Source organism: Leucoraja erinacea, chromosome 15, assembly GCF_028641065.1.
Source record: "Leucoraja erinacea ecotype New England chromosome 15, Leri_hhj_1, whole genome shotgun sequence".
Classification (NCBI taxonomy): domain Eukaryota; kingdom Metazoa; phylum Chordata; class Chondrichthyes; order Rajiformes; family Rajidae; genus Leucoraja; species Leucoraja erinaceus.
In genome coordinates, this window is record NC_073391.1 from 20,888,933 (window position 1) to 20,915,600 (window position 26,668).

The following is a 26,668-nucleotide window of genomic DNA, read 5'->3' on the forward strand; positions in this document are numbered from 1 at the left end:
GGTCCAGTATTGGAAGATTACAGTTATCTAGAAAAAAAAATATTTTACTATCTTCTATTTTAATTTTAGTAAGTATTGGTAAAATTGGGCAAATCTATTATTAATATCTTTAGGTAGTATTAGTAATTCACCTTTCTCTGATTTCTCTGATTTAATTTTTTGGTTATAGTATTTTCCTTTTCTTGTTTTTTTCAATTGGCGAGCTAAATGTTCCTGTTTTGTAATTTGGAATAGTCTTATTACTCTTGCCGCTAAAATTCGATTAAGTTTAAATTTCAGTAATATTATCTTATTGTGTTTATCTGTAGTGGAATCTTTGGCATTATCCAACTGTAACTGTCTGATTTCTTGTTCTAACAACAATTGTTCTGTCTTATTCTTTTTGTTTTGAAAACTTTGATATGAAATTATAATTCCTCTCATAAATGCCTTAAAAGTTTCCCATAATAAAGAAGGCAAAGTACCTGGTATATCATTTGTATCGAAAAAAAGTTTCATTTGTTGTTTTAAATATTGCATACTAGCCTTGCACGTCATTTAAAATATGTATTAAACCCCCCAAATTTTTTTTTACCCGGCATTCCCTCAAATTGTACTGAAAATGTCAACGGAGAGTGTCAGCTAGTTAAAGTCATTCCAGATAAATAACTATTGGATGTTGGACAGAGGTCTGATTAGCGACCTCCATGTTAAACTGCAGCTCTTTTTTTTGTATTGATAAAAGTTCCCTTGTGCTGGACAATTGTTTTGTACAATTGGAAGTAAAATATTGCAGTTGTATTTTCTTTAACAGGTTTCAAATATTTAAAATTTCTGATTGAATTCTTGGAAACATTCACAGGTAGTTGTGTTTGAACAAAGCTTTGGAATACAATGTGTCCATAACATGGCAGATACTTTCATTATGATGGAAACTAAAGGATTTCAATTCCAAGCGTGGGTTTCATATATTCATAGAGATATGTAATCTGGAAAACTGCCCTGCACCCAAATTGATGCCCATCCACCATCACTTGCAGGCTTTATCTCCAACTAAGATCTCTATCATCGCCAGTCCCATTTTCCTATTTTTGGCACATATCCCTCTAAACTTTTCCAGTCCATGTACCTGAATTTTAAATATTGCGATTCTACCTGTCTTTACCATCTCTTCTGGCTGCTCGAACAAAATACAAAGTGCTAACGGAACTAAGCGGCTCAGGCAACATCTGTGGAAGAAATGGACAAATGCGTTGGGTCAAGACCCTTCTGATTGATAGTTGAAGGGTGGCGAAAGCTCGACAAGAGGTGTGGGGGGAGATAAAGCCTGCATGTGATGGTGGATACAGGTGTAGGTGGTTTTGATTAGCAGACGGGTAGAGTAAGTGACAAAGGCTAGGGGTCAAAAGGAGACAAAAGGTCCTGCCCCACTTGGGCAACATTTTAGGCGATAACCTAAAAAGCGGTTGTCGTGGTCGGGCCGTGACGCGTGGTGATGCATGTAGTGGCGCGCGGTGCATCCCTGCCACCCCAGGATTTTGGAATGTTCAAAATCCTCGCGCAACATCTGCGTATTTTATGTTGTGCGCCCTTTCGCACGATGACGTACGGGTGACGCATGGTGACACATGGTCATTGCCTATGCTAATTTATTTTGCGTCACCGTGCATCACCACGCACCACCCATTCATTGTCGTGCGTCATGATGCGTCAAGATGCGTCGCGGCGCGTCCACTTTTATAGGGAAGCTGGTAAATCAAATGATGTCACGCACCCCTGATGACGCAACCTGTCGTATCTTGTCATATCGTGTCGCAGGCGGAACTACATTGACGCCGCTTGATGGCTGTGACGTCACAGGTGCTGTCCTATGCTGCCATATGCTATCGCATGCTGTCCTGTGCTGACGCACAGTGACGCGTGCCCTGGCCCATGGTGACGCATGGAAATTCATGATGCATGGTGACGCAGAGTGATGTACCTTGACGCAGCTGAGTCGTACTACTTGACGGTTTTCAGGGGACATCGGGTGTCAGTCACTGACGGCCGTCATCGCCCACAAAATGGCAAAGTGGGACAGACCCTAAAGAGTGTCAGGTAAGGAGAGAACAGGAATGAAATGTAAAACCAGATGAAGGGATACAGGTGAAAGGGGCAGGGGGAGTGAAAAGAGGGAGGATAAAAAGGAAATGAGGGACTCGGGATGGGAAATTAGTTTGCGAAGGCGGGGAAACAAACATGGTGACTGGGAGGGTGGAGATAGTGGAAGAAATTGCTGCAATAGTCTTAATTGATGGGTGGGGGACAATTGTCCTAATTGAAATTAATTGTTCATATGGTCCTGACCTGAAACGTTACCTGCCCATTGCCTCAAAGATGGTGCCTGACCTGCTGATTCCTACAGCACTTTCTGTTTTGCTTTGTGCTTTGCTTAAGATTCCAACATCTGCAGTTTCTTGTGTCTCTATTTTTCTGGCAGCTTGTTTCATGCATCCACCGCCCTTAGATCCCCTATGAATCTTTCCCCCTCACTGTAAGCCTCTAGTATCTATTTGAGACACCCCTACACTGCGGAAAAAGACTGACTGTCAACATTATCTATGTCTCGCAACTGGGGTTGTGGGGGGAGGTGGGGTTGTGGGGAAGGGTGGGATTGTGGGGGGGTGGGATGTGGGTGTGGGAGGGGGGGTGTGTGGGGGGGGGGGGGTCGGTGTGTGTGGGCAGGGGGGGTGGTCGGTGTGTGTGGGCAGGGGGGGGTGGGTGTGTGTGTGGGCTGTGGGGGTGTGTGTGTGCAGGGGGCGAAAATCCCAGGGGGTGCAGGGGGGACACGTGCCCCCCCCCCCCTGTTTTGAGAGGTGGGGAACGATCCCCCCCCCCCCCCCCCCCCCCCATTTTTTGTAATCCAGATTTTTAAATCCAGTTAAATCTCCGCGACAGTGGGGGTGGGACTGATGATCGAGGGAGCCGATTGGATGAGAGAGACGTCGGTCAGCAGGCAATGGGGGCGGGACATGATGATTCAGCACGATCATTAGAGGAGGGAGGTGGCGGTCAGAGGCGGAAGTAGGGGGTGTGCGACTCAGGATAGTGCGTGGTGATTGGAGGAGGGAGACGTGCCAAAACACTCTCGGCACAGACCTGCGCCTCATCTACAGCCAAGATCGATCCCGGCTCTATGACGCTGTCCCGTCCCCACCCGAGTGCCCCCCCCCCCCCCCCCCCCCCCCCCCCCACGCCCAGGGGTGGCCAGAGACGTTGGGAATCGGACGGGAACTGTGCCCCCAGACCCACAGCCAGTGCAGAGAAGCAGCGCTAAACCCAGCTCACCTCTACCTGTCCCGCCGGGTTAACCTACAGCCCTGCCTGGACTTGCGGGAAATATGGCCCAGGTTTACAGCCAGCGCGGAGAAGCAGCGCTGGTGTCTTGTCAGTCCAGGCAGTGCTGTAGGTTATCCCGGCCAGACAGGCAGATTCGAGCTGCATTTAGCGCTGGATTGAGCCTCCGAAGCCGCGCGTGTGTGGGTATGTGTGCAGCGCGTGCAAGAAATTGTGTCCCCCTGTCCCCCGGTCCTCTCCATATTTTGTTAGCGATATCCGTGCCTGTGTGTGGGCGGGTGGGGGGGGGGGGGGTGGGTATGGGGGTTATGTGGGGGGGGGGGAGAGGTGTGTGTGGGCGGGAGGAGTTGTGGGGGGAGAGGGGTGCGTATGTGGGGAGGGGTGAGCTCAGAGGAAAGACGGGGCAAGAGCCATGGGGGAGAGGAGGTGCTGTCTTCACAATTAACTTCAGAGAAATATTAATGAACCAAGAGTCTAATGAAATGGAGGAATTAAAGGAAATTATTACGATGTAAAAAATGTCCCAGGGAATGTAATAACATTAAATTTAATCATATTTAAGAGCAGAAGATCCTCAGAATCTGATTATCTGCATCCCAAGAGGACTAAAAGAGTCTGGATTCATTGGTTGCCATCTTGCAAAATTCCATACTTTGTAGAACAGATTGAAGGGTGACAAAAATAACCCATTATTTAAAACGAGTGAGAGAGGAGGGAGAGGACTGGAAACAGCAGTTGGATTAGCCTTACATTAATGGTGTAGAAAATGCTGGAGTCTATTTTTAAGGATGTGATAACAGGATACTTTGGAAATATCAACAGGATTATGAAAAAGGATTTATGTTAACATGCCTATTGGAGTTTTTTTTTTTAAGGATGTACCTGATAGTAAAGATGAGACAGTGAGGCAGAGTCAGTGGAAGTGGTGTATTTGGATTATGAGAAAGCTTTTTGATAAAATCCCATTTAAGAGTCTGATGGAAAACTAAATACATGGGATTGGGTTAAACATTGACATGGATTCAAAATTGGTTGCCAGGCGGAAAACTGAGAAATGGAACAAATGCAACTTTCTCAGCATAGCAGATGTCAATAATCACAAACCGAACGGATCATTATTTGCGCTCAAATTACTCATAAGAAACACATTTTCGGTGAGGGAACTACACAGATGACATAAATGTAGTGAGTTGTGAGGAGCGACAAATAGGCCTTAAGGTAATTTAAATATATTGACTGAGTGTGTCTATTCAGTAAAATGTGAACTAATCCAGTTTGGTGGAAAAGCAAAGTATTATTTAACAGATGACTGAGACATGTTGATGCACAAAAGAACCTTGGGCATCTTTGTACCTGAAAATATAGCAAGCAGTTAAGAAAGTAAATGTGTAAGGAGGAACTGCAGATAGACACAAAAAGTCTAAGTAACTCAGAGGGACAGGCAGCATCAATGGAGAGAAGGAATGGGTGACGTTTCGGGTCGAGACCTTTCTTCAGACTGGTAAGGGATAAGGGAAATGAGATATATAGACCGTGATGTGGAGAGATAAAGAACAATGAATGAAAGATATACAAAAAAAGTAAAGATGATAAAGGAAACAGGCGATTTTTAGCTGTTTGTAGGGTGAAAATGAGAAGCTAGTGCGACTTGGATGGGGACGGATAGAGCAAGAGGGAATGCCGGGGCTATCTGAAGTGAGAGAAATCAATATTCATACCACTGGGCCGTAAGCTCCAAGCAAAATATGAGATGCTGTTCCTCCAAAGTGTGTTTAGCCGCACTCTGACAATGGAGGACAGAAAGGTCTGTGAAGGAATGGGAAGGAGAATTAAAGTGTCCAGCAACTGGGAGATCAGGTTGGTTCACGCAGGCTGAGCGAAGGTGTTCCTCGAAACGATCTTGAGCAATGGATACAGTAGATGAGGTTGGAGGAGGTGCAAGTGAACCTCTGCATAACCTGAAAGGGGTCCCTGGATAGAGTTCAGGGAGGAGGTATAGCGACAGGTGTTGCATCTCCTGCAGTAGCAGGGGAAGGTATGTGGGGAGGGGGTGGTTTGGGTGGGATGGGATGAGTTAACCAGGGAGTTGCGGAGGGAACAGTCTCAGTAAATGCTTTGTTTGTATTCATTGCTTCATTCCAAGACTACAGCAAGGCTGATATGAAAAGAGAAATGCATTTAAAGGGAGAAGTATAATATAGTCAGGAGCAAAGACAATTGTGGAGGAAGGAAAACAACATTTTAATATGAAACTGATGAGCTTAGATCTGGAAAGGAAGGAATTCAAGGAATAATGATGGAGGCTACTCAAGATTTTCTTTCTCCCAGATTTGAATTTATTTCAGATGACTAAAGAAATTGTTCTGCAATCAAAATATTGCAATGTGCAATTCAAATGGCAAAATAGTTTCTAAATAATTGAGAGCAAGGAAGTGAATGACGGATTGAGCTTGTTCAAGAACAGAGTAGAGGAGGCTATTGAGCCTGTGGCCCTAATTCCCTTGCCAATCATCTAATATCTGTGCCCCTTTGGAATTGAACTTTCAGCCAATGGAAACTGATCTTCTTCACCAATCTACCTAACTACTTAAGATCTATCTTTAGCTTTCTGTTAAAAAGCGTCAGCTTCTCTAATCCATTAACCACATTTGTCAACATTGGAGCCAATCTATTACACCTTTTCTGGTTCTCCTTCAAAACATTATTGTTCTTTCCACAGTATCGCTCTTTAGGAGCTGCACGTAGTAATATACTAAAATGGGAGATCTGCATTCCTGAAGGTGTAATTATTAAGATTACATTTTTATTTGGGTAGATCATACTTTGTCTTGTAGACTAAAACTAAGAATAGCATGCCATCAACTTCCTTTATGGCTTTGATTTCTTTGAAGGTCTGTTGAAGAAAGGTACAGTGGCATGAAAAGGAAGCACCAGACAAGGTGCCTTTGCCTCTCATCTCTCTTCCATGTAGGATTACACTTAAGGATGACACAGTGGCACAGCTGGTAAAGCTGCTGCCTCACAATGCCAGGGACTCGGGGTCAATCCTGACCTTGGCTGTGTGGAGCTTGCACCTTCTCCATGTGACCACATGGGTTTCCTCCGGGTGCTCGGAGTATTCTCCCACATCCAAATGTTGTGAGGGTTTGTAGGTTTATTGTAGGTTTATTGGCCTCTGTAAAATTCCCCTTAATGGGAGTGAATAAGAAGGTAGGATAACCTAGAACTAGTGTGAATGGTGATCAATGGTCGGCAAGGACTTGATGGTTATTTACATGCTACATCTCTAAACACGTAGGAGAGAGAAATTATGCTTCTGACATTGACAGTGCTTACGCAGGCAGTAACTGGATTTATGCAAGGTTTTGTTTCAATGGGATAACATTTCTTCTGTCTTTTAAGGGGATCACATACAGGATGTTGACCCACATTGATATGAGCCAGTGGGCACAATATGGTAGTAACTTGATAATGTAATTAATAAATCCTTCTAGCATACAGCACTTTTTCAGATGATAGATCTTTGGAGTTGTATTTCTGAAAGGGCAATTGACTGTCCATCAACAAGGGAAAAGCTTGTCTTGTAGAAAGATTAGGTAAGTACTTTACCTTGAACTGTGAGATTTCAGCCTGAAGGCTTTAAATATACATGGACCAAGTGAATCAACTAAGGAAAATAACACATGAAAAAGGATCAACCTACATAATGAAAACAAAGCTTATTTGCCCATTCAACAAGATGGCGACCAAAAAGTTCGGAATTTCTGAGGATAATTGGGGATATTTAAAAATTGCACTAACCAAGTGGATTGATTGTGTAATGACAGGGTTTTACATTTACATTAATAAACTCATAGCAGTGGATGTTGGGAATTCTAATATGGCAAAAGCTGACAAAAAATGACTGCAAGCAATCATGTGGTGTGGATAGGATGTAATTACGTATTGAACTTTTTTTTAGTAATTATAAACGGTTATATAATTAGTTTTGGTAATGCATTTTGTAAAACCTAAATGTTGTTATTAGCCTATTCTGCTCAGAATGGAAGAGTTGAAACTTTGTGTCACTGAAGCAGAAAAACCCTCAGAAGTAAACTTTCTCGCAGAATTTAGATTAAAACAGCATTTTTCACAATTAAATGATTAAATCTATGGTTTTTGCCTTCCATTCTTTCTTAAGTTAATTTGAATATGAAAGATTATCTCTAGAATGATGCAAATTCTGTCAGAATGTAGAGGTAATATATATCCAGAGAGAAGCTAAACGGGCAATTCTGAAAGTTGTCCGTGCCCTCGTTGTGCATTGACAATGAATCAATTTCAAAAGCAGATTGTAATATGTACCTACTATAATAAAAATGAACTGCAGATGCTGGTTATACTGAAGATAGACACAAATTGCTGGATTAACTCAGCAGGTCAGGCAGCATGTCTGAAGAAAATGGATAGATGACGTTTTAGGTCGGGACCCTTCTTCAGATTGATTGTAGAGAGGTGGAACTGGAAGCAAGAAAAGAAAGACCAGGACAGATCGGGGCCGACAACAGATGACATCAGGCAGGGTGTTTGTTGCAACCCACCGATATGAATGTTGAATTCCCTAATTTTACGTAAATTATACAAATACTCTCTCTCCCGTTTCCCCCCCCCCCCCCACCCCCTTCCGTTAAAAGATATAAATTAAAAGTTGGTTAACCATGCAGTACGCAACAATGTATCCATCTTGAGATTACACCAACCCCAGCCAACCGTTGTCCTATTGGAACTACCCTGCCTGATGTCATCTGTTGCCAGCCCTGATATGTCCTGGAATTTTTTGCTTCCAGTTCAACCCTCCTACAAAGTCTGAAAAAGGGTCTCAACCCCAAATTTCACCTATCCATTTTCTCCAGAGATGCTGCCTGCCCACTAAGTTATTCCAGCATTTTGTGTCTATCTTTGTAATATGTACCTACTGCAATGCATTTGATTTTAATGCAATGGTCTGAGGTCCGAATTCTACTAAAGAATATTTAATGTATTAATGATTTGCTTGTGATGTTGTAAATGAAAATTACAAATAAGTGGCATGGTCTGATTTAGCAGCAAGACTCCCAGCTTCATCGGTTCATCTTAAACAATAACTCTATTCCCAGCTCTTTCCCACATGATTGTGTTTCCCTCAATTGTTTTCATTGCATTCCCTAAAGTGACCATTGTCCATTTTTCTTTTTAAAATTTTATTTGCTTCCAAAATTCAACATCGATCGGCAAATTAACTGTAATTAGGATGAGAATAGATAATCTGTCTCGGGTTGCTGAGCTGTGCTGAACATGAAAATGAAAGAAGAAAGGAAAATGCCATCACAGTTAATGTTTGACCTATGTATTTCCAGAATTTTCAGATCTATTTCAGGTTTTCAGTATCTGTTGATTTTAGCTTTTCAATAAAATTGTATAACGGGTATTACCAATTTTTAGTTACTATACAGCATATTCTCTTCATTGTTTCTCACCATCTATGTTTTGAAAACATTAATTTTATGGGCCTGTCCCACTTGGCGATTTTTTTAGGCAACTGCCGGCGACTGTCATAGTCGTAATAGGTCGGCGAAAAACCGGCGACTACCTAAGTCATCCTGGCTACAACCTACGACAGCACCTACATCGAGCTAGGGTCATTGGCGTCAAATCCACTGTCGCCGAAAAATGTTCAACATGTTGACAATTTAGTGGCGACTTTATGCGCGACTGGGGAGACTACTCCCAGCAACCACCGGTGAACATGTGGCAACAAACTAGTCGCCTGTAGTTGCCTTAAAAATCGTCTAAGTGGGACAGGCCCATTAGGATTTATTATTAATTGTCCTTTGAAAATGCGGTTGACTTTAAATAATTGTAAACTGCCAAAAGTTATGTGAATTCAGCTGACCGGGTCCTATGAAATGGAGGTACATTGTACAAGCACCAGCATTCACACCTTTGGATGAACCTATCTAGAATAAGGTCAATTAAGGTTGTGGGAAGACCAGGACTATCAAAGTCATTAAATAATCATGTTTATTTTTTCAATATAAATTTTGTCTTGTCATGAAATATTTCATTTTTATTTGAAATTTGTAATGATTAAAACTAAGAGTAGTCGAGGAATGATTTTTTTCTCTCGGAGTTTCAAGATATATAGAGTGAATATAAAACGGCATGCAAGCATTAAAGTTCAGTGATCAAATTAATGTTGCCTTTCCTATTAGCTACCTAGAGGCATGACAAGTTAAAGGGCCATATCATTCCCAATAGTGTGCTACTCAGCTGTATCAAACAAAATTGACACGGAAACTTATTGACAGTTTAATATTGCAAACTGCATTAGAAACATAGAAACATAGAAAATAGGTGCAGGAGGAGTCCATTCGGCCCTTCGAGCCAGCACCGCCATTCATTGTGATCATGTCTGATCGTCCCCAATCAATAACCCGTGCCTGCCTTCTCCCCATATCCCTTGATTCCACTAGCCTCTAGAGCTCTATCTAACTCTCTCTTAAATCCATCCAGTGATTTGCCCCCCATTGCCCTCTGTGGCAGGGAATTCCACAAATTCACAACTCTCTAGGTGAAAAAGGTTTTTCTCACCTCAGTCTTAATTGGCCTCCCCTTTATTCTAAGACTGTGGCCCCTGGTTCTGGACGCCCAACATTTGGAATGTTTTTCCTGCATCTAGCTTGTCCAGTCCTTTTATAATTTTATATGCTTCTATAAGATTCCCCCCCCCCCCCCCCCCATCCTTCTAAACTCCAGTGAATACAAGCCTTGTCTTTTCAATTTTTCCTCATATGACAGTCCCGCCATCCCAGGGATCAATCTCGTGAACCTACGCTGCACTCACAAGGATGTCCTTCCTCAAATTAGGTAATATCTACATGACAATTTTTAAGAGATTGTATACCCAGTTACGTATTTAACTGAAAGGCAATTTAACGGAAAAGCAATATAACAGGTACTTGAACGATGATCAGGGTATAGAGGGATATGGAATTAATGCAGGAAAGTGAGGTTACTATAGATGGGGTTAGTACCAGCATGTTCACAGTTGGCCTGATCGGCCTGTTTCCATGCTGTAAATTCTATAAAGGAATATAGCTCAAAGAATTGGAGAAAATGCATTAAAAATGATATAATGCATCTGTTTGGGATGTTTCTTTGAACAAAATGAAAAGAGACGGTGTGTGCCTTTACATTTGCCTCTACATTACGTGCTGCAAAAACAACACATGATCTGTTAAATTTCTATTTGTGGCATTTATGATCTACCATCTTGAGATAATCTCAACAATTCTGTCCATGGTAACACAAAAATTCTTCTTCTGAATATTTTATTGTATTAAAAGTTTCACTGATACTAGTGAGTATTTATTATTAGGAAAATTACAGTAAATGAAAAGTTGTCAACAAATTGTAATTTGAGTATTCTTACATGTATTTACTCTTAACAATCAAACACTTCCAGGTTTTTTGGTGTTCGAAGAGTTTTCAAAACAAAGTTTCAATTACAGATCAGCGAGATATGATGGTTTTGTTTGCAAATTAGAAAAGCTTCAAAGCTATTTTTTTTTAAAAGATTGGTGACCAAAATGATATTGGCCCACTGAAGTTTGTATGCAATGAAGAATGTTGAAGTTCTTAATAGATTACCAAGATCGAGAGTAATGTCCATGAAAGTCAGTTAGGTTGAAAAATAAGATGCAGTGAGGATGCACAGTGAAAATGAAATATGGAGTTTAGCTATGTGACAGCTGGTATATAATGTGAAGACATCTAAAGCTTCACCATCAAAAATAATTTTAAAGAAAAACAAATATATTTCAAAAAGATAGAGAAATAAAAAGTTGGCATTCAGAAAAACGGAGCTGATTTCCAAACAACTCACAAAGTTACTATATACATTAATGATCTAGATGAAGGGATTAAAAGTAACATTAGCAAATTTGCAGGTGACACAAAGCTGGGTGGCAGTGTGAATCGTGAAGAGGATGCTATGAGGATGCAGGATGACTTGGACAGGTTGGGTGTGTGGGCAGATGCATGGCAGATGCAGTTTAATGTGGATATCTGAGATTATCCACTTTGGTGGCAAAAACAGGAAGGCAGATTATTACCTAAATGGTGTCAAGTTAGGGAAAAGGGGAAGTACAACGGGATCTGGGGGGGGGGGGGTCCTTGTTCATCGGTCACTGAAACTATGCATGCAGGTACAGCAGGCAATGAAGAAAGCGAATGGCATGTTGGCCTTCATAACAAGAGGAGTTGAGTATGGGAGCAAAGAGGTCCTTCTGCCGTTGTACAGGGCCCTAGTGAGACCACACCTGGAGTATTGTGTGCAGTTTTGGTCTCCAAATTTGAGGAAGGACATTCTTGCTATTGAGGGAGTGGAGCGTAGGTTCACCAGGTTAATTCCCGGGATGGCGGGACTGTCGTATGTTGATAGAATGGAGTGGCTGGTCTTGTATACTCTGGAATTTAGAAGGATGAGAGTGGATCTAATTGAAACATATAAGATTATTAAGGGTTTTGACACGCTAGAGGAAGGAAACGTGTTCCAGGTGTTGGGGGAGTCCAGAAATAAGGGGTAAGTCATTTAGAACGGAGATGAGGAAAAGCATTTACACACTGAGAGTTGTGAGTCTGTGGAATTCTTTGCCTCAGAAGGCAGTGGAGGCAGGTTCTCTTGATGCTTTAGAGAGAGAGTTAGATAGAGCTCTTAAAGATAGCGGAGTTATATACTTAAATTCTGGAAGAACGCTCCTATACCAACAATAAAGATGTGGATTTCAAACATGTTTGAAACATTACACCTGGAAGACATGAGACTCCTCCTTGTAGGCAAATCAGACCACTTCCAAAAGACGTGGTCTGCATTTATCGACTTACTACAAGAATAAGGTGCATCAGTACTTCAAAAAAGAAATGGTGTCAGGATCTGGTAAGGGGGAAGGAAAAATACGAAGTTGGTATATCCCTTTTGCGCGGTTTTCATAATAGAGCTTTTGTTTTTTTGGTTTTTTCTTCTTTCTTTTCTAGGGTCTATTTCTTAATTCTTTTCTCTAACTAATGGGTTTTTTAAAAAAAATTATTGATCACTCTTTCACACTAACACAACTTTCTCTCACTTTCTCTACTTTCTTTATTTCTATCTTTCCTTAAAGCTTAAAAAAATGAAGGGGTACAATAAATGTAATAATATATATCTGGCTTGTACTACTGTAATTTACTGTACTTCTAATATTTTTTAAAAAAGCACAAAAAAAAAAGATAGCGGAGTTAGGAGATATGGGGAGAAGGCAGGAACGGGGTACTGATTGTGGATGATCAGCCATGATCACATTGAATGGCGGTGCTGGCTCGAAGGGCCGAATGACCTACTCCTGCACCTTTCGTTTATTATCTAATGTCTATTATAATACATAAAATAAGTATTTGAAGTGGAAAATGATATGTTAGTCTTTATTCTGAAGAGACTGTAATGTCTGAGTAAAGAATTCTTAGTAATAAAGGCCTTAGCGGGTTCACATGAGGAGGTAGGTGTACTTTCATCACCTAACCCAAAGAAATTGTAGTTTGAAGATAAGTTATAAAGGTTCATTAGACTGGTATCTTTAATCAGGAATTGTTCTTTTTTTTTTAAATTTGGTTGATGAAGCCCATATTTCCTATGCTTTGGTGAATAAAAGGTTATCTTATTGAAACCTTTGTAAAAGGGTTGACAGTAGATACTAGAAGGGTGATTTCCCCCGACATGGGAGCCTGGAACTAGTGGTCAAAAGACATGGGAGACTGAAACTAGGTTTCAAAAGAAATGATTAGTCATGAAGGATTGAGATGAAACATAGAAACATAGAAAATAGGTGCAGGAGGAGGCCATTCGGCCCTTCGAGCCAGCACCGCCATTCATTGTGATCATGGCTGATCATCCCCTATCAATAACACGTGCCTGCCTTCTCCCCAGATCCCTTGACTCCAAAGGGAGTCAAGGGAGATGAGCAGAAACATCTTTACTCAAAGTATTATTACGAATCATTGAATTCCCTAACCTGGAGATTCATAAAATCTTAGAAACTTACAGAACATGGAGAAGCCATTAAAATATCACAGTTAAGAAAATTTGCGCATCCTAACGTTCTCTCCATGAGAAGTTCTGCGGTTTTGCGCTTAAAGTACTGGTCTATGAGATTAAATGTGGTGAGGCTGTTTGTCCAACATTTTGCTGGATTTCCAACATTTTTTTGGATGAACAATTTCTCCTCATTATCCCTCTAATTCTTGTATTCCTAGTTTTTAAACCACTGCATAAGGAATTAAGTTATTTTTCTTCACTCTGTTGAATCTTCTCATATTATGCACTTGAATTAAGTTTCCCTTCTGCTACTTTTATTCTGATCCAAACCATCTTTACCGAGCCAAACTCTTCTGTATTCTTGGTAAAGCCTTGACAAATTCCTCATATCTGTTCTGCACCCCTCTGGTATCGCCAAATACCTCCTACGATGCAGAAGGCTGAACTGTATGCAGTTCCATAACTGTGACCTGTTTTATATAGTTCTGGCATAACCTTTCTGCTCTCATGTTGTAAGTCTGGGACAATAAAGGCAAGAAATGTCTGCAGCCTTAAGAACCTTATCTACCTATTTTTCTGCCTTCAAACATCTGTGGGTGCAGTCCAAATATTCCTCTGTTGCACTGTATTATTCAAAAAGTTAAATTGAGGAACTCAGCAGGTCAAACACCTTTCAAACTCTTTTAAAAAAAACAAAAAAAACTGGTGTCTTTCCAGACCTGATCTTATTAAATGGTCAAGCGGAATAGACAATGACTTACTTCTTTTATGGTTTGTGTGCTTTGCTTTTATTTTAGTGTATCATGCTTTTGTTTAAAATTCTTAAGGGGTTGGACAGGCTAGATGCAGGAAGATTGTTCCCGATGTTAGGGAAGTCCAGGACAAGGGGTAAGGGGGAATATAAGGATAAGGGGGAAATCCTTTAAACCCGAGATGAGAAGAACTTTTTTCACACAGAGAGTGGTGAATCTCTGGAACTCTCTGCCACAGAGGGTAGTTGAGGCCAGTTCATTGGCTATATTTAAGAGGGAGTTAGATGTGGCCCTTGTGGCTAAGGGGATCAGGGGGTATGGAGTGAAGGCAGGTACGGGATACTGAGTTGGATGATCAGCCAAGATCATATTAAATGGCGGTGTAGGCTCGAAGGGCCGAATGGCTTACTCCTGCACCTAATTTCTATGTTTCCATGTTTATTTGTTAATGTGCTTTCTAGATCATCAATGTCTGACATTATGTACATATTTGAATCATTATCTTTCAAAAGATTTTTTACTTTCAATGTCATTATTTGCTTAATAAAGTCTTCCAAGAGAGAACTGATTTTCTAATCTAACTGTTTCATATATATATATATATATATATATATATATATATTATGCTGCAGTACAAACTTTTTTTAAACATATTAACACTAGAATGTAATTGTGGGTTTTTTGTCTTGCCTTCCATTTTGTATTAATTTAACATGCCCCTAGAACAGGATTCCTTAAGGGTTGGACTTCAATTGTCATACTTTTCATTTCTTTGGGATTTTGTATTGAGTGAAGAACATGTGCTATGCACATTATTGCCATATTAGCAGATAATAGCAACTGACAGCTAAGGCATTGAACAGTGGAATACTTGGTTTGACTGACTACTCTAAGTATAGAACTCATGAACTATTAATAAAATGTGTTATGAATGTTGAAGCTATACTGTAGTGAACCTATGACATTACTTACTCTGCCAGTTGAACACTTGCCATGATATGTGTGTGTTTGTGCGCGTGTAAATACAGGAAGGCAATCATATTTTATTGATACATGTGCTAATCTGATGACCTGTTTTATCAGTAGACCAAGATAATAATGCTGTGCTTAATTTGGCAATATTATTTAAAATATTTTGGTGAAAAGGGAGAAATAATCTGGAACTCGCTGTCTTGCCATAGCGGTGCATATAGTGCAATATTTAAAATGTCCGTTGAAATATAGTAAGTTATTAAATAATTGAATTTGATATGGCTGATGCATAAATGGGTTCAGTTTCTTATAATGCTGCAGACTAACTTTATTTGGCCTATTTTAATATCTGTACTACTGAAATACAGATTACCAGGGAGATAATGCTGCAGTTCAGTGAGCATATAAAATACTGATTTTTTTTTCTTTTGTGTGCTTGAATGACATGACAGCCTGCAACATTTCCGTTACAATTCTTCTATTGGATATTTTTTTGTATTTATGATAATTACATTTGCAAGACTAATTAAGCTGATTTATATTTCTTACATTCAAATTTAAGACTGGTAATTTCCAAGCAGTCCATCACTTTAATGCAAGAAATTTTCAATAGATACAAAATAAGAATGTAAAGAGGGGACATTCAATGATACCTAGCAGCACCTGAAATAGAAAATGCTTACAATGATGTGAAGACTGGCAAGTATTTTGGCCTTGATGGTATATGCTCAGTACATTAAAAAGTTGGAGCTATAGAGACTGTTTATTGACAGTACAATGTTTAATTTTTTTATTTGAATCTGGAGACACAAATGTTTAGATGCACATCTGAATCTGAAGCCTGACTCCTCAGATCCAAAGAGATTTTGGCCAGTTTTCTTGCTTTGCATCTCCACAAACGTGGACCGCTCGATTCCGAAATAATAGGTAGACACAAAATTCTGGACTATTTCAGCGGGACAGGCAGCGTCTCTGGAGAGATGGAATGGGTAACATTTCGGGTCGGGACCCAGACTCAACCCAAAATGTCACCCATTCCTTCTCTCCAAAGATGCTGCCTGACCCTCTGTGTTACTCCAACATTTTGTGTCTACCTTCAATTTAAACCAGCATCTGCAGTTCTTTCTTACACATTTTGTCCGAAATAATAGGATTCCAAACCTACTCATCCTTGAATAAATTAGTTAATGGTCGGGCAAGTTATAAAATAGTTTGGATGCTGAATTTTATCTAACACATTGAAGATGGTTTTGTAAACTATGAGCACACTTTTATGAACCTCTTTGTGACCTCCAATGCTCTGAAACATTGAAAGCTATTTTGATAGATCAAAGATGTGATGAGGAATCATCTGTTAGACTACATGACACTCGGTGGGGGGAGGGGAGAACACTCCACCTTTATGTTGAATCTAAGTGGGAAAAACACCACAACAGTGTTCACATCACAACAGTGCAAAGCCCCTGTCCCACATTCCTGAGTTACTCACAAATTCACCCGAGTTTTTCCCTTGATTCAAATTCGGAGAATGTCCGTACCGAGTCCGTAGGAGTCCGTAGATATTTCGTTGCAGCTCGTAATGCCAGCCGTAGGTACTCGGGGCATCAGGTAAGTAGGGACGTTTGAAAGATGTCCACGAGTAAAAAAAAATAGCCCCGAGTACCTACGGCGGGCATCTCCGAGTTTGAATCAAGGGGAAAACTCGGGAGAATTCGTGAGTAACTCGGGAAAGTGGGACAGGGGCTTAACTCAAGCAAGTGCACTCACTTCCTGCTTCTTAAAACCTACTTGAATGACAACCCTAAACATCCAAACACAGGTGGCTTTATTAATGCTGATGGCCTGACGATTGCAGAGTAATTGGGAACTACATTCAGATCAAGAACACTATGATAGTTGCATTAGCTAGCCAAACTAATTGCCATGATGATGATTGAACATTGTGTTGTAAATCAACTTTAGTTAAATATTAAATTAGCCTTTTCCTCCTCTGCTGTTATGATGTGAATAAAGAGCTAAAAATCAACAGGAATGGTGTCCATATCATTCTTAGTGCACAAGCCCATTTCCCCCTGGATCACACCCTCTAGGTCCATGTTTAGAAGATGAGAAATAAAGATCTAGTCATCTGGAAATGTACAAACTCAAAATCGGAAGTGCATCTGTGAATGATTAGCATTTTCATACTCAGCTTATATTAGTCTCGTGCTATTTACCTGAGATGGTAACATTGCCGCATAGAGTGACAGTTCCAGAGTCATCATAGAACGCCTGGATCGAGGGAATTGTAGTTATCAATGGAGAAGGAAAAACAAGTGGAAAATGCCAGCGCCTGCAGCAAGCACCTCCAGCCAACATACTGTTTCAATGACAGTGCAAATTTCACCAAGAAATTCTGTATTGTTAGAATTGGTCCTTGGTAAAAATATAGTTACCTTTTCCAGGGATTTGGTGCAGTTTGGGGAAGTGGTAAATAAAAGTGATCAAATAATCCTTCTTCAGTTCTGTACTGTACATATAGTGTACAGAACAGGAATTATGTCTGTACCAATTATGATGCTAAATTAAACTACATGTCAGTCTGCACATGATCTATACAGGTGCACAACCTTTTATCCGGAGTTCCAGAAACCGAAAAGCTCCGAAAACCGGCCATTTTTTCCAGATGTCGTCTGCGCACCAAAGCTCGCGTTTGGCGCCAAACTTGACCCAAAACGACCCATGGTCAACCCAGGTCTGTACTACTGTAGCGGCTGCCTCCTCCCTGGAGACCGGGAGACGCTTAAACATCTGTAAATCATTGCTTAAATGTTAGTCAGTTAGTTTGGAGGGCTTTTATGTGAAGGGGGGTGAAGGGGTAAACTTTAATTCTTAGTCCCCTACCTGGTCGGAGAGGCGGGGAGCGGTCAATGCCTTACCGGGTCGCCGTGCAGTAAGCTCCGCAGCGCTGTGGCCGGTGGGGCAGCGGGCGGCGCCGGTTGTAGCTCCGACCCCGGCAACTCTACCCCTGGCTGCGAGGCGCTCCAAATCCAGCGCGGCCCGCGGCCGGACGCCCCAGCTCCGCGAATGTCGGGAGTCGGCGGCGTCGCAGCGCTGGGATACCAGCGGGGTGCGGGCAATGCCTTACCGGGTCGCCGTGCGGCAAGCTCCGGAGCGCTGTGGCCGCCGACACACAACATCGCGGAGCGTCGCTGGATTTGGAGCCGCGCAGCCAGGGGTAGAGTTGCCGGGGTCGGAGCTCCAACCGGCGCCGCCCGCGGCCGGACGGAGCCCCCAGCTCCGCGGCTCCAAATCCAGCGACGCTCCGCGAATGTTGGAAGAAGGCGGCCACAGCGCTCCGGAGCTTGCCGCACGGCGACCCGGCAAGGCATTGCCCGCTCCCCGCTGGTATCCCAGCGCTGCGATGCCGCCGACTCCCGACATTCTCGGAGCTGGGACGTCCGGCCACGGGCCGCGCTGCATTTGGAGCGCCTCGCAGCCAGGGGTAGAGTTGCCGGGGTCGGAGCTACAACCGGCGCCGCCCGCGGCCGGAGCCCCCAGCTCCGCGAGGTTGGGAGTCGCCGACCAGGTAGGTAGGGGACTAAGAATTAAAGTTTCCCCCTTCACCCTACTCCACCACCACCACATAAAATCCCTCCAAACTAACTGACTAACATTTATGCAATGATTCTCCCGGTCTCCGGGGAGGAGGCAGCTGCTCCAGACTTTTCAAGCCGCCCGCGCTACCTACCTAATCTACGCTAAAAATCTTCCATTCTGAAATCCGAAAATGTCCGAAATCCGACAAGTGTCTGGTCCCAAGGCTTTCGGATAAAAGGTTGTGCACCTGTATCCCTACATTCCCTGTCTGTTCACGTGCCAGTCCTAACATGTTGAAATGTTGCTATCATACCTGCTTTCACCACCTCCCTTGGCAACTCGTTATGGCCACCTACCAATCTGTGCCTCATAAATCTTCTTTAAACTCCCCCCTGCCTTTCACCTTAAAGGTTTACCTTTCATATTTAACAATTTCATCATGGGAAAACCTTATCTATAACTCTCATAATTTTATATACCTCTGACAGGTCACCTGCCATCCTCAGATACTCCAGAGAAAACAATCAAATTGGCTCAAGCTCTTCGTGTAGCTAACATTCTCTAATCCAGGCAATGTCCTGGTGAACCTCTTCTGCACTCTCCTAAGTTTCCACATCATTCTTTTATTGCGGAGATCAGAACTGCACATAATGCTTCAAATGTGGCCTAACCAAAGTCTTATAGAGATGTAACACGACTTCCTAAGTTTTGTATAAATTGCCTCAATGAAGGAAAATATGCTGTACAATTTCTGTACCACCCTATCTACATAATAACTATTGTTTTCTCACTTTTCCAATTCTGATGGAGGGTCCTTTTGAAACATGAGCTTTTCTCTCCCTTCAGGTGCTCCTGATATTGAGTCCTCTCAGTATTTTCTATTTGGTTTTGCATTTCCAAAATATAAAGATTTTTGCTCCATTTCATTTTAATGTGTTTTTTGAACTTTAGAGTGAAATATGCCCTTTGTTATTGAAATGAATGCATGGTTCATCACATAAATTGATGAGTTTGAGTTTATAAGATACTGTTATCTTTTGTGATACCCTAGTATAATATAATACTTATGCTTAACATGCCAACATTCATTGAGGAAAGAAAAGGATCTGGTGAAGACACTTGAATTAATTGTGAAGGAGAAAATAATTCACCTTTGCATTGATTTTTTTCTCTGCATCCCAAAGAGTTTTATGGCCGAATATTTGAAGAGTGATCAATGCTAAGAAGTGCTGCAGATAGTGTATCACATGCAGCACTTGGATAAATCATTAGATTTATTTTAATTGGACATTTTAACTATTATGGTGATGGAAAATAGAGGCCTCTTTTTTGAACCATACTATGGATCCTGTGCATCCATGTGATAAGGCTGACAGATCTTCTGTTGATCCAACAACTGATCCAAAACATTCGCTCAACAATGCACTAAGATTATGGGCTCAAGTCTTGTGCTTGACCTTGAACTCACAACCTTGTGATTTAGTGGTTATGGCCGAGAGCTGATGAAGGGAATTTAGTTTAATTTACATGAATATTTTACCTATTCCAAAATTCCTGCACATTAATGATTCATTGATGCATCACGATGGAAGCCAATTTTTGACTGAATAAAGATGGTTAACCGCTGTAGGGTTTCATTTAATTCAATTCACAAAGATAGAATTTAATAGAAGTGTCTCGACCTGAAATGTCACCTGTCCATTCCCTCTAAAGATGCTGTCTGACATGCTGAGTACTTTTTGCTGGTTAATATATATATTTTTCAACTTTCATTTTCAATGGTTTGGAGATTAAATCATCTTGTAGGAATCATATATCCAACAGTTTCTTATTGATTGATTAATGTGTAGGAAGGAACTGCAGATGCTGGTTTAAACCAAAGATTGACACAAAATACTGGAGTAACTCAGCAGGACAGGCAGCATCGCTGGAGAGAAGGAATGGGTGACGTTTCGGATCAAGACCCTTATTCAGCCTGTCCCGCTGTGTTACTCTAGCATTTTGTGGCAATATTATTTAATTAATACTAAATAAACTGAATTGTTATTCTATTTAGGTTTGTGCTGCTGCTGATAGCTTAAAAAAAAACAAAAAAGCAAAGGGGGAGTTCAGCTGTTGGATCTATATTTAGGGCAAATACAGTACACTCTGGGAAAATGTGACATTGTCTGTGTTATTAAGAAAAAATAAAGATAATCAAATGGTGAGAGATACAAATTGTGTCCTAATGCATGATTCACAAAAGGCTAGTATATAGCAAATACCTATATCCTGGCTAATTGAATGTTTTTGTTTATTGCAAGAGAAATACAAAAGTCAGAAGGTTATGCTTCAGTTATAAAGGGCACTGGTCAGACCGCATCTACCATTTTGGCCTACTTACAGGAAGGATGTTAAATCATTAGGGCCTATTTCCCTGCTCTTACTCTGAATTCAAATGTTCCTATGATTATATATTTTTGTAGTTGTTTTCATAACAGTTTTGGTTATTTTGGATGTTATGTTGGTGATTACAATGTTTGCAATTTTTTCATACAATTTAGTTTTCTAATACTTCTTGTCAGTGAAATAAAATCTAATTACATATATAATTATTACATGAATAATATAATTCAGGGGTTCAAATTATATCATTGAATTAAGGATACCAAATTAAGTAAGCAAAAGTTACATTTAATCTAATATAGACACAAAAAGTTGGAGTAACTGGAGAGAAGGAATGCATGAAGTTTCAGGTCGAGATCCTTCTTCAGACTGAATATCTATCTTCGATTTAAACCAGCATCTACAGTTATTTCCTTTACATTTAATCCAGTTCTCTTCAAGTAGTTTTGTACCTATGCACAATATGTGAATTTATTTGATTTCTGTATTGAAGTGCTTCATATTATACTACTTTTTTCTTTTGAATCCGGTATAAAAATTACATTGATTATTTTTATCTTCAACTCTGGAGCAACCAATATATAACTGACCTTGGGAAAAGCGTTGAGTCTCAAGAATAAGTCCAACAACGTTTTTTGTGATTTTCCTTGTCCATTGTTAATGTTCACAGCAGAACCGAGTTAAACAAGAACTGGTCATTTGAATTGAAAAGGTAGATGTGATGTGATGTGATGTGATGCAAGCTATGAGGACATTTCCCCCAACATTACCAGTCATTTACGTAGCCTCAGTTACATGTGGTAGATATTTTTGGCACTGAGAATCTTGTACTGTTTCGTTGTATCAGTTGATCCAAACTCCAAAGGGGCATGATTGGAGCTCCTTCTTTTAGGTCCGGATTATGCAATGGCACATCAGGCGGTGACACAATGTTTAAAAACTCAACTGGAAAACGAACAGCCTCATCAATGTCTGTCACACTGTCAATAGATTTACAATGTACAGATTCCCAGGGAAGCTTCACAAAAGGGTCTTTCTTCATAGTCTGCGCTATACCATTTTTGATACTAAAATTGCTTTTTCATAACCATTGGTAATTCTAATAGTGTTGAGTAACATTTATGAAAACAGCTTGCATCAAATGAATTGATGTAACAATTTGGCCCAAGTTATTCATCAAAATCATTTCTGTGGAGTCTTCATGTTTAAGATTCCCATTTCCTAATCTGAATAAATTCAAAACCACTATTTTGCAATTGATTGAATGTCAAGTAGATTCGTTAAGAAAAGTGCAATTTCATACATTAGGTTGAGTAACTAACATAATATATTGCAGATATGCTGTATTTGTGGAGACTTAGAATTACATTTGATCAAATATAAATTACTTGTGTCATATTGTGAACAAAGTACTTTTGTAAGGTTTGTATATTCACAAAGTATAACGCCAATAAAAAAAAAATATTTTTGCAATACCACTCATTCATCCATAACTGAAGGTAAGTACGATAAATGCTGAAAATAGTTAAATAGTTCTCTCTTAAAGTGGGTTGATCAGATGAATATTGCAGTGTTTTTGTTTGTTGAGTCCTGGAAGCTAAGTCCTTTGTCTCTCGACCTACCAATGCACCTATTCAGAAACAGTTTTCATACATACTGCTAAAGCGAATCTGTTTTGTGTGGATGATCCATAAGGGGGCTCTGCTGCTGTAGGAAGTCTATGCTTATAGTAATTCGTAAGAGACTTTCTAACACAAGTTTTGCACTTTTCCTTTCGTTTCTAGAAAAGGTCACGGATCGCCTACAGTGATGAGGTAAACCTGCGAAATGAGCTCCTAGGGGATGATGGGAATACCACCGAGAACCAGGTAGGGCCACTAATCAGCATACCCTTGTGGGTGGCTTGAGGGTGATGAAGGTCAGCAACTAGTACGTCTTCTCAAGCTGCTCACTAACAGCATTAACAGCAACTCAAGTGGAAATACATTGTTTAATGCTAAGCAACAGCAAACCTCTGATTTAAACCATTTGTTTGAATCATAGTGCATCGAAGACCAGAAGACCCTCCAAATTTTATTCGAGATTTTTCTTTATTTCAGGAACAAATTTCCAGCTTAGAGCAAAATCTTCAAGATGTCAAAGTTTGCTTACAAGTTTGTTTATTTTATTAATTCAAGTAATATGGCAGCGGTCTGTGAAGTTGTGATCTCTAGCGATAATGCTATGGGGGCTTACTATGCAAGAAATAGAGCAGACTGCAGTTTTAGGGCAGGGGTTGATGCCGGTCAATTTAATTCCCGTAGATCTAAAGGAGGTCAGTATCATCTCATATAGCCCTGGCAGAACAGATCATTATGAGCAACAAATCTGTTAGTTGCATGGCATGGATTTATAACGAAATGAATGGCAAACCTTTATAAGTTCTGAAAATTGTGTGTTCACCTAGCGATAATGTGTAAAGGACATTTAATAGAGTTCAGCATTTATTCGTTATCTGTATGCAGGCAGAGAAGGAATTGGCGTTATCGCTTTTCATAATTCTGTAGTTTTGTGCGTCACGTGGTCTTCACATACTGCGGCGCAGTTTCGATTTCAGTCACAGCAGCAGTCTGGCCACTAGAGATTCTGCCGGTTCAAACCAGCGCGTACCAGATTTTTCAGGTTACAAAGAACAGATTACTACTTGTATCGAATACCATATTGAAAATCTTTGTTTGAAAAGCCCATGATTATCATAACTGAAATGGCAGGATCCTGTTCTTAATGATGATAATGAAGGAAATGCAAAATGTAATCGGAAAATTTCAGACTGTATAGCGCTTCCTGTATAGCGTTGTCTTGTTGAATACTCTATTTGTTAATATGAATCAATGCGTACTTCGGCACGGTACAAAACAAAACCTAAAGCCCATTGCAAAATCATCCTCAAATCCATGGAGAAGGTTTAAAATCAGCCAGGCAGCACAAACAAGATAGAGTGCATTTTGTTTGGATTCTTTTATAAAACAGCTGCGCCATGCTTCTTACTACTCATGGTTATGACCAGAACGCGGATCCTCTCTTCTACTTAGTTTTGCACTTTGGCCCATTGAGCATTCTGGCCATTTTGAGGTGTTGACTTAAAAATAAAAGCGTTGTTTTGTGAAGTAAAGGACAATTCGACAATCATTTTGTTGAATAGTATTTCTGTTAAGGGAATATCATTATTATTATTTCTAAAAGGTAGTTTACCAAAAATATCTTGAGATGAGGTACTTTTCATTTGCTTTCCCTATTACTGTGCATTTTGACCTCCTTTCTACTTAAAATACAGTCCTTTTCCTATTTTGAATTTCGTGATTTTTAAAAGTTTTTTAAAAAAGTAAAATTTTTACCTCAAGGAATTAAAAAATTAAAAGAGATCAAAATTGGTCCTTTAATGCTGTTGAGATATATTTTTTAATTAACCTGGCTTCGTGGAGGATTTGCCTTAATTTTAACAGTTAAATAGATAGTTACAATTAGTTTTATGAATCATGGACTTGAAATAATCTGTATTCTCTTTGGCTCTTTAAAATTATTGCTACGAAGCCCCTTACTTTCTTTGAAGATTGTCGTAAACATACCTCTCGCGTATTAAATAAGAGACAAATGATTGTAACAGTCTGTGTTGACAAAACAAAAACTAATCTTTGTTCTTTCAAAATATGGTTTTGCAAATTCTCTTTGCATGAGCCTTTTTAGGGTCTTTAAAGAGGTTCTTCTATGATTTCCTAATACGAAGTATGTAAACAGATAAATTGTCATAGTTAATGTTATACACAACTGTATGACAGATGTTTCATCCCTGCCATTTCTTTCCTTTTCATCTTTCTGTGCGTTCACAGTTGATAAAATTGCGTGAAGAGGTGAGTGCATCCTTGTTTGTTGTTAGGTATCTATGTTTGTTTGGAAAATGTTGGTGTTTTCTGTCAGCGGTTAATTTTATTTTGAAAACCACGTTACAAACCTTACAGGATTTATTTACCTTACATAATATAAAAATAAAATATAATCGGTATAATTTATCCAAAACAAGTACACTCACTATTTGAAGAACCAGATTAATTAGTATAGATTGTTATTGCAATGTGCCTGACCTTCACATCAGGTCCTATCTGCGTTGATCTGAACACATTGTTCTAATGATTTCGAAAAAAATTTCAAGGGAAGCTTTGAAGTGGCTTTAGCTGCTGCGATCTGCTGGCCACATCTCACAGATATGTCACCTCTGCCAGGAGGGAATAGGAAAATCACGTTTCGAATGGTAATGATAACATTCTAATCACTTCTTCTTTGAAGATTGAAGCAAGATACACTGTCAGTATCCCAGACTGTCAGTGCTCAAGGCACCAAGGCATCTTGCTCTAGGTGTATTAGCTTAAGTGAGCATGTCAATACAGCTGCATCAGGGAGATCCATAGGGGCTCATTAGAGCAAGGCAACTCACTTCTATGGACATGATTCAGATTGTTCATATGGCACCATTTTTATTAGAAAGTATTTCTCCAATTTTAAGTGACATCTGTCAGGGAAGAAAGTTCTTGGTGAAGCATTCTGACTGTCAAACTTAAAAATGGTCTTGAAATGTGGTAGCCCCTCTTGTTTTTTCCATGTGATTAGTTTGTATGCCTTTTGACAGCATGAATAGAACTTGGATGACAAACCAGGGTCTAGCCTTTTTTTCCCCTGAAAGAATATAGGATTAAAATTCTCCATAGAAAAGAGTTGATGGGTTTAAAGTATAAAAAACAACATTGCAAGTAAGAATCTTGTCCTGTATGTGAAAACCTTTCCTTTCCTCAATTTTCCTCGCATTGGTATTTCTTCATAAAAAATATTGTTAATAAACTTAGTACAAGTTCAAAACTTTTTCATGTCAACAGCAGGGATTGAAAATAACAAATAATACCTTTCCATCAAAGCATCAGTGACTTGTCCTTATTAATTCTGCTAGAATGTGTAGTTTGTTATGTGTACCTTGGTCTAATAATTTAACGGTAATATATTTTCACTCCTGACACACACAGATACCTTCTGAATAGTATTAATAAAAATATGGTTTCTATACTTCTTTTGACATTTTACTGCTTTACCTGTAGAAGTAAATTTCAACTATGAAGCTCAATTCAAGGGAATTGCCCTCTGATTAAAGTATTTTTTTCATTCTTAGCATGTTTGTAAAACCCGGTATGTTAATGTACAGTAACAATAAAATGTTGCACTTGCTTTTTGTGCAAAATATGATCATTGTGCTGCAGCTCTGCTTATCTGAAATTCCACTTATTATACAGCTATTTATTTCAACTTGTGTGGCACACTATTGGAGCCTAATTATTCAACAGAACATCAGTTTAAATAAGACTCCTGGCATTCACATTTTGCTGTAATGAGCACACAATCCCAAGTGAAATTCTGTAGGATCTCATAATAAGACAGGTTAGAAAAAACGCAAGTAAAAACTATTAAAGATCAAGACTATCACGATTGTTCTCAAACTGCGATGTATTGCTAATAATCAATAAAATGTAGCAAATCTAAATCTTGCGCTAGTCGTATC

At 40.0% G+C, this 26,668-nt stretch overlaps 1 protein-coding gene across 4 annotated transcripts in view; it reads left to right on the plus strand.

Moving 5' to 3' along the window:
- Positions 1 to 26,668, plus strand: part of vti1a (vesicle transport through interaction with t-SNAREs 1A) — a 312,102-nt gene that overhangs the window by 71,876 nt on the left and 213,558 nt on the right. For 2 of the 4 annotated variants that reach the window (XM_055646883.1, XM_055646881.1), the window contains exons 4-5: positions 22,875 to 22,958; positions 24,957 to 24,977. In XM_055646883.1, coding sequence (XP_055502858.1) covers positions 22,875 to 22,958; positions 24,957 to 24,977 — 105 coding nt within the window. The remainder of the gene's footprint in view (positions 1 to 22,874; positions 22,959 to 24,956; positions 24,978 to 26,668) is intronic. The other 2 variants (XM_055646884.1, XM_055646882.1) reach the window with 1 other exon arrangement.